The sequence below is a fragment of the Nerophis ophidion genome, linkage group LG01 (genome assembly GCF_033978795.1).
Source record: "Nerophis ophidion isolate RoL-2023_Sa linkage group LG01, RoL_Noph_v1.0, whole genome shotgun sequence".
Lineage (NCBI taxonomy): Eukaryota > Metazoa > Chordata > Actinopteri > Syngnathiformes > Syngnathidae > Nerophis > Nerophis ophidion.
In genome coordinates this window covers 46,358,341-46,367,817 of record NC_084611.1, presented here as the reverse complement: position 1 = coordinate 46,367,817, position 9,477 = coordinate 46,358,341, and the positions used below count along the sequence as shown (strand labels likewise).

Here is a 9,477-nt window from a genome sequence, read left to right as displayed (position 1 = left end):
TAGTAATAAGTTGTCATCAACTAACATCAGTAGTACACCCTGCCTGCCATCTTGCCATGGGTTAGTACTAAATCTACTTCTTATCATAGTAGTACTAACATCAGTAGTTCACACTGCCTTCCATCTTGCCATGGTTTAGTAATACATCTACTCTGTGTACTACTACTTCACATCATAGTACTAAATTGTCATCAACTAACATGAGTAGTACACACTGCCCGCCATCTTGGACAACACTCCGACAAGTGTATAATGCTCCTTCACATCAGTGTACTTCTCATCAACTAATATGAGTAGTACTTGTGTTAAAGTAACATGAGTAGTACATGTGTTAAAGTAACATGAATAGTACTTGTGTTAAAGTAATAGGAGTAGTACTTGTGTTAAAGTAACAGGAGTACAGTAGTACTTGTGATCTAGTACCATTAGTAGTACTTGTCATCAAGTAACATGAGTAGTACTCGTGATCAACTAACATGAGTAGTACTTATCAACTATCATGAGTAGTACTTGTAATCAACTAATCAGTTGTACTTGTCAACTAACATAAGTAGTACTTGTAATCAAGTATCATTAGTAGTACTTGTGTTAAAGTAACATGAGTAGTACTTGTGATCAACTAACATGAGTAGTACTTGTCATCAACTAATCAGTTATACTTGTCAACTAACATGAGTAGTACTTGTGTTAAAGGAACATTAGTAGTACTTGTGTTAAAGTAACATGAGTAGTACTTGTGATCAAGTAACATGAGTACTACTTGTGATCAAGTAACATGAGTACTACTTGTGATCAAGTAACACAAGTAGTACTTGTGATCAAGTAACACGAGTAGTACTTGTCATCAACCAACATGAGTAGTACTTGTCATCAACCAACATGAGTAGTACTTGTCATCAACTAACATGAGTAGTACTTGTCATCAACTAACATGAGTAGTACTTGTCATCAACTAACATGAGTAGTACTTGTCATCAACCAACATGAGTAGTACTTGTCATTACCTAACATGAGTAGTACTTTTAATCAAGTAACATGAATAGTACTTGTCATCAACTAACATGAGTACTACTTTTCATCAAGTAACATGAGTACTACTTGCCATCAAGTAACATGAGTAGTACTTGTCATCAACTAACATGAGTAGTACTTGTCAACTAACATGAGTTGCATGTGTGATCAAGTAACATATATATAGTTGTAGTGGTACTTATGAAGAAGTAAAGTAGTAGTACATGTGAAGAAGTAACATAGTGTGTACTTGTGAATATTTAAAAATGTGAAGAAGTAACGTAGCGTGTACTTGTGAAGACGTAACGTAGTGTGTACTTGTGAAGAAGTAACATAGTGTGTACTTGTGAAGAAGCAACGTAATGTGTACTTGTGAAGAATTAAACATGTGAAGAAGTTACATAGTGTGTACTTGTGAAGAAGTAAACATGTGAATAAGTGTGTACTTGTAAAGGAGTAGTACCACTAACTGTGTGTGTACTTGTGTCCTCAGAAGAGCGTGAGCATGTTTCCATTCCAGATCCACAGCATCTTCCTCTCCTCCTTCGCCTCGCTCATCGGACCTTTTGGTGGATTCTTTGCCAGCGGCTTCAAGAGAGCCTTCAAGATCAAAGTAAGTCAGCAACTTCTCTCAAATATTAATACTTGTACACTGCACCTAATAATACCCTCTACACTACATTTTCCAGTACAGCATGTACTAAGTACTAATTTCTGTCATGTATATGATATGATAATATATGTAAGTGTACATTTATATATTCACAGAAAATATTTTGTCTTTTTAGTCTGGTTTGGACTAATGATCTAATTATCACTCGAAATAATAATAATTATAATTATATTCAATACCAATATATTAATAATTTTCTATTCATCACTATAAATATGTTTTAGTTTATTTATATTATAAATATAATAATTATGTAATTATCACATTAAATATGTATTATGTTTTTTATATTAATACAAAATATATTAATGAATATGTAATTATCATATTAGATATTTAATATATTTCTTTTTCTAACCATCATATTAGATAATTATTATATATAAATATATATATATATATATACACTGTATGTGTATATATATACTGTATGTATATACATCCATTTTCTTCCGCTTATCCAAGGTGGGGTCGCAGGGGCAGCAGCCTAAGCAGAGAAGCCCAGACTTTCCTCTCCCCAGCCACTTGGTCCAGCTCCTCCCGTGGGATCCCGAGACGTTCCCAGGCCAGCCGGGAAACATAGTCTTCCCAACGTGTCCTGGGTCTTCCCCGTGGCCTCCTACCAGTCGGATGTGCCCGAAACACCTCCCTAAGGAGGCGTTCGGGTGGCATCCTGACCAGATGTCCAAACCACCTCACCTGGCTCCTCTCCATGTGGAGGAGCAGCGGCTTTACTTTGAGCTCCTCCCAGATGACAGAGCTTCTCACTCTATCTCTAAGGGAAAGACCCGCCACCTGGCGGAGGAAACTCATTTGGGCCGCTTGTACCCGTGATCTTGTCCTTTCAGTCATAACCCAAAGATCATGACCATAGGTGAGGATGGAAACGTAGATCGACCGATAAATTGAGAGCTTTGCCTTCCGGCTCAGCTCCTTCTTCACCACAACGGATCGATACAGCGTCCGAATTACCGAAGACGCCGAACCGATGCGCCTGTCCATATCCCCATCCACTCTTCCCTCACTCTTGAACAAGACTCCCATGTACTTGAACTCCTCCACTTGGGCCAGGGTCTCCTCCCCAACCCGGAAATGGTACTCCACCCTTTTTTGGGCGAGAAACATGGACTCGGACTTGGAGGTGCTGATTCCCATCCCAGTCGCTTCACACTCAGCTGCGAACCGATCCAGTGAGAGCTGAAGATCCTGGCCCGATGAAGCTATCAGGACCACATCATCTGCAAAAAGAAGAGACCTAATCCTGCAGCCACCAAACCGGAACCCCTTAACGCCTTGACTACGCCTAGAAATTCTGTCCATAAAAGTTATAAACAGAATCGATGACAAAAAGCAGCCTTAGCGGAGTCTAACCCTCACTGGAAACAGGTTCGACTTACTGCCGGCAATGCAGACCAAGCTCTGACACTGATCGTACAGGGAGCGGACCGCCACAATCAGACAGTCCAATACCCCATAATCTCTGAGCACTCCCCACAGAACTTCCTGGGGTGCACGGTCAAATGCCTTCTCCAAGTCCACAAAGCACATGTAGACTAGTTGGGCAAACTCCCATGCACCCTCAAGGACCCTGTCGAGAGTATAGAGCTGGTCCACAGTTCCACGACCAGGACAAAAGCCACACTGTTCCTCCTGAATCTGAGGTTCGACTATCCAGCATAACCTCCTCTCCAGTACACCTGAATAAACCTTACCGGGATGGCTGAGGAGTGTGATTCCACGATAGTTGGAACACACCCTCCGGTCCCCCTTCTTAAAGAGAGGAACCACCACCCCGGTTTGCCAATCCAGAGGTACCGCCCCCGATGTCCATGCGATGTTGTAGAGTCTTGTCAACAGAGACAGCCCCACAGCATCCAGAGCCTTAAGGAACTCCGGGCGGATCTCATCCACCCCTGGAGCCTTGCCACCGAGGAGCTTTTTAACTACCTCAACCTCAGCCCCAGAAATAGGAGAGCCCACCACAGATTCCCCAGGCACTGCTTGCTCGTAGGAAGACGTCTTGGTGGGATTGAGGAGGTCTTCAAAGTATTCCTTCCACCGATCCACAACATACGCAGTCAAAGTCAGCAGAACACCACCTGCACCATACACGGTGTTGACAGTGCACTGCTTCCCCTTCCTGAGGCGGCGGATGGTGGTCCAGAATCGCTTGGAAGCCGTCTGGAAGTCGTTTTCCATGGCTTCCCCTAACTCCTCCCATGTCCCAGTTTTTGCCTCCGCACACCGCTTGGCCTGTCGATACCTGTCTATATATATATATATATATATATATATATATATATATATATATATATATATACAGTGTATATATATATATATATATATATATATATATATATATATACAGTATATATACATATATAATATTAGGGGCAGCATGGTGGAGCAGGGGTTAGTGCATGTGCCTCACAATATGAAGGTCCTGTGTATCGTGAGTTCAATACCAGGCTCGGGATCTTTCTGTGTGGAGTTTGCATGTTCTCCCCGTGACTAGGTGGGTTCTACTCCGGCTTCCTCCCATCTCCAAAGACATGCACCTGTGGATAGGCCCCTCCCCCTGCAAAGACATGCACCTGTGGATAGGCCCCTCCCACCTCCCAAAAAATGCACCTGGGGATAGGCCCCTCCCACCTCCAAAGACATGCACCTGGGGATAGGTTGATTGGCAACACTAAATGGTCCCTAGTGTGTGAATGTTGTCTATCTTTGTTGGCCCTGTGATGAGGTAGCGACTTGTCCAGGGTGTACCCCGCCCTCCGCCCATGTGCAGCTGAGATGGGCCCGAGTAACCCCCGCGACCCCGAACACGACAAGCGGTAGAAAATGGATATAATATTAGCTAACTATCCCATGTCAGCTCTTTCTTCTTACATGATGACATGTTTTATATTTTGTAAATGCATGACTTACTGTTTGACTTTTTGTGTACTGTGTGGGAATGTTCTGTGCTGGAGCAAGAAGTAGGCATGAGTGCCTATCACACCTGCTGCATGTTCTTATGCTCTGGCAGAGCAGGTGTACTATGGGTGTGGTAGTGTGGAAGGTAATCACACCAGCTGCATGCTCTTATTCTCTGGCAAAGCACGTGTACTATGGGTGTGGTAGTGTGGAAAGTCATCACACCTGCTGCATGCTCTTATGCTCTGGCAGAGCAGGTGTACTATGGGTGTGGCAGTGTGGAAGGTCATCACACCTGCTGCATGCTCTTATGCTCTGGCAGAGCAGGTGTACTATGGGTGTGGTAGTGTGGAAGGTCATCAGCGGTGTCTTGCAGGATTTTGCCAGCACCATCCCGGGTCACGGAGGCATCATGGACCGCTTTGACTGCCAGTACCTGATGGCCACCTTCACGCACGTCTACATCGCCAGCTTTATCAGGTCAGCACGCTGGATGGTGACACAAGCCCTGCCCCCTTTTGCTGACCTTTTCCTTTCCTGGCAGAGGTCCCAACCCCAGCAAAGTCATGCAGCAGCTGATGATGCTGCCCCCCGAACAGCAGCTGAGCATCTTCCACACCCTGACCTCACACCTGAGGGAGCACGGTCTGCTGTGAGAGTGTATGCACACACACACACACACACACACACACACACACACACACACTGTCATCCATCTTCAAACCAAAACCACCACACCAAAAATACAAACAGTTTTTGCCGGGAGGGCTTGCCGCCCCCCTGTGGACAAATGTTGCACTGCACTGACCGTGACGAACAAAAGGGACTCGTGAAGCGTTCACCGGCACAAAGTGAAGAAGACACTCTTCTACTTGCTACATGTAGCATGTATGCTAACTAGCTTTTAGCACCTTCATCCAATGGTAGCACATGTGCTAATATTGTACATATGATATATAGATAAGAGATATGGCATGGACACATTTAGTTAGAAGGTGTTGGGAACTACAGATGTTATGTACAGGCACTGGTAAACAAAGGTAGATGATGCAATAAATGAGCGTGTTGTGCACAGGGTCAAAACCCAACTAAGAATGCTAGCAACTAGCGGCGCAGGACGTACATGGTCAGATTGAAGTGTAGATCTTTCACTTTACAGCCACCTTGACTAGTAATATAGCACTCTGCATAGCGAGTGTTTCTTCTCCTGCTAAGGAAGTTAGCATTGACTAGTAATATAGCACTCTGCATAGCGAGTGTTTCTTCTCATGCTAAGGAAGTTAGCATTGACTAATAATATAGCACTCTGCATAGCGAGTGTTTTTTCTCATGCTAAGGAAGTTAGCATTGACTAGTAATATAGCACTCTGCATAGCGAGTGTTTCTTCTCATGCTAAGGAAGTTAGCATTGACTAATAATATAGCACTCTGCATAGCGAGTGTTTCTTCTCATGCTAAGGAAGTTAGCATTGACTAGTAATAGCACTCTGCATAGCAAGTGTTTTTTTCTCATGCTAAGGAAGTTAGCATCAGCTTGTTTTTTTTCGGTGGCATTCACTGCTAGCTGAACACATGAGCCTATTTGGCTTTGTGGCTAAGGCGCCCCCTGCTGTGTGTCTGCTGTAACGCTAGTTTGTCAGCATTCCATATGGAAGTAATATTGGAGCAAAGCTATTTGTCTATCTCAATCTGTGCGTCTGTGATCAGATTCTTGTGTGTCTGTTCTAATTTGTGTGTGCGTATCTCAATTTGTGTGTGTGTAATCAGATCGTGTGTGTGTTCTAATGTGTGTTTGTGTGTATCGCAATGTGTGTGTGTGTAATCAAATCTGTGTGTGCGTATTCTAATTTGTGTGAGTGTATCTCAATGTGTGTGTATGTACTCAGATCTGTGTCTGTGTTCTAATTTGTGTGTATTTTAATGTGTGTGTGTGTGTGTGTGTGTGTGTAGTCAGATCAGCCTGTGCGTGTTATAATTGGTGTGACAGTATTTCGATCTTTGTAAAAATAAAAAAAATTAAAATGTGTATTCAGATGAATGTGTAGCAGAAAGTCTCACACGTAAGATGTGTGTGTCTGTGCAGTGATTATAAATAAAAAAAACATTTTATTTCCCTGCACTCCCCATTAGTGCTAGCTCATCTTGTTCTGTGGGCACACCTCACTTCTTGACACATGGGACAAATAAGTTACTCATCATTGTCATATGTTCCACATGGAACAACATGCATGGTGCCAAGTCATCATTGTTGTATGTTCCACATCGAACAACATGAGCTACCACTAGTGGGGAGTACAGGGAAATAAAAATGTGAGGTTGTAGACACACAAGTCTTGTGTACACCTTCTAATCACTGCACAGACGCACACATCTTACATGTAAAGATCAGCATTTCTGCTTCACACTAATCTGAATACACACTCTCACACACATACAGATTGAACTACATGCAGACAGATTTTATTTTTTTACACACACACATTGAGATACAGACACACAAATGACTACACAGACACATGAATCTGATTACACACACACACACAGATTGACATACAAACACACAAATGATTACACGGACACATGAATCTGATTACACACAAAACACACACACACAGATTGAGATACAGACACACAAATGATTACACAGACACATGAATCTGCATACACACACCCAACACAAACACACAGATTGAGATCCACTTTTTCCAATAGTTATGCAGCAATAATACTTCCGTAATTGTACTACTGAACTCTTCCAAGATGAAGACTCACTATGCTAATGAAGCTAACAATGCTAATGAAGCTAACGATGCTAGCTGCACTATGCTAATGAGGCTAACGATGCTAGTTGCACTGTGTGGTCTTCCAATGCCACCATCATCTTTAGAATGTGTGGAAGAGTATATATTTAAGGTTTGTTTGTGTGTATACACTCTATGCAAACACCTGTGAAAATGTTTAGAAAAAAAAGTGCAGTTTGTTTTTTATGCAAGGTTTCTCTGAATGTGGGCGGGGCTTGGTGTGACCAGGAGGAAGTGATCCAAATGTTTACCAAAGCGCTGACTTCCTGACACGCCCTGTTGGACTAAAAAAACGGGTTTGGACTTGAAAGTTTTGCACCTGCTGCTTTTATTTACTGGGACCGGCGGAAGGGGTTTTTATTGTGAAAGGGCGCCAGCACCACTTTCATATCACAAGCAGTGCACTGTTAGGTTTTATTGATTGTTGTATTGATGATGAATGTGGGCGGGGCACAGGTGAATAAAATGTTTTTTTTCCTGTGAAGTCAATCTTTATTTCGAAAAATGCTTTTGTTTCTTTGAAAGACGCCTAAAAGTTGCAGGAGTGTTCCCCACACCCCTGACATCTACCTGTGGCTAATTGACCATGACGCATGTGGATGCCATTTTTATGGCAGATAAAAGTGAGCCAAAAAGTATCAAAATGAAAATACACTTTCTTTTGTCCCTCCTTGTTTTTGTTTTGTTTTGTAAGAGATGATTTTTACAATAGATTCAAATACATTTTCATTCTCACAAAGTGAAGCAGCGCCATGGATGAGTTACACTTTCGTGCACTCATCTTTTCATCAATCACTTGGATAGATTGCCAATAATCACAATCAATCCATTGACTGGTCTTTAAAAAGAGACACCATCTCACTGTCAGAAACTTTGAAACTAACCTTTTCCCTCAGTGGACTTCATGTGTTTGATTTGAAATGATAAATCGGCTTTCATTTTGAAATGAAATGAGTCTCCTCACTCTGGTACCATTAAGCTGACGAAACACCTGTCAGGTAAAGGTGATTGATCTGCATTGATACATGATCAATGTCATCATTAATTGCTCACTTTCACAGCTTTGGAAAACAACCAAGTAACAACTTTGTGGAAATGACGTGGAGAAATATACATTGGAGTGTGTTACAAGTACAAGTGTGTCGTGTTACAAGTACAAGTGTGTCAGGTTACAAGTATAAGTGTTTAGTAGATGGATAGGAGAAAAATAAAAGAAGCGGCAGATCAACTGGTCTAAAAAGGAGATCTATTTAAAGGCTAGAGTATACAAATGAGTTTTAAGGTGAGACTTAAATGCTTCAACTGAGGTAGCTTCTCGAACTGTTACCGGGAGGGCATTCCAGAGTACTGGAGCCCAAACAGAAAACGCTCTATAGCCCGCAGACTATTTTTGGGCTTTAGGAATCACTAATAAGCCGGAGTCTTTTGAATGCCGATTTCTTGCCGGGACATATGGTACAATACAATCGGCAAGATAGGAAGGAGCTAGACCGTGTAGTATTTTATACGTAAGTAGTAAAACCTTAAAGTCACATCTTAAGTGCACAGGAAGCCAGTGCAGGTGAGCCAGTATAGGCGTAATATGATCAAACGTTCTTGTTCTTGTCAAAAGTCTAGCAGCCGCATTTTGTACCAACTGTAATGTTTTAATGCTAGACATGGGGAGACCCCAAAATAATACGTTACAGTAATCGAGACGAGACGTAACAAACGCATGGATAATGATCTCAGCGTCTTTAGTGGACAAAATGGAGTGAATTTTAGCGATATTACGGAGATGAAAGAAGGCCGTTTTAGTAACGCTTTTAATGTGTGACTCAAATGAAAGAGTTGGGTGGAAGATAATACCTAGATTCTTTACCGAGTCGCCTTGTTTAATTATTTGGTTGTCAAATGTTATAGTTGTATTATTAAATAGAGGTCGGTGTCTAGCAGGACCGATAATCAGCATTTCCATTTTTTTTTGGCGTTGAGTTGCAAAAAGTTAGCGGACATCCATTGTTTAATTTCATTAAGACACGCCTACAGCTGACTACAGTCTACTGGTGACGCAGCACAAACTCTGCGCTCTAC

At 42.1% G+C, this 9,477-nt stretch overlaps 1 protein-coding gene across 3 annotated transcripts in view; it reads left to right on the top strand.

Moving 5' to 3' along the window:
- The window catches only part of cds1 (CDP-diacylglycerol synthase (phosphatidate cytidylyltransferase) 1), a 42,459-nt gene extending 34,571 nt beyond the window's left edge, over positions 1–7,888 (top strand). For 2 of the 3 annotated variants that reach the window (XM_061905043.1, XM_061905035.1), the window contains 3 exons: positions 1,505–1,624; positions 4,980–5,083; positions 5,148–7,888. In XM_061905043.1, the coding sequence (XP_061761027.1) occupies positions 1,505–1,624; positions 4,980–5,083; positions 5,148–5,259 (336 nt within the window). In that variant the 3' untranslated portion in view covers positions 5,260–7,888. The remainder of the gene's footprint in view (positions 1–1,504; positions 1,625–4,979; positions 5,084–5,147) is intronic. The other variant, XM_061905039.1, reaches the window with a different exon arrangement.
- Positions 7,889–9,477: the final 1,589 nt, after the last annotated feature.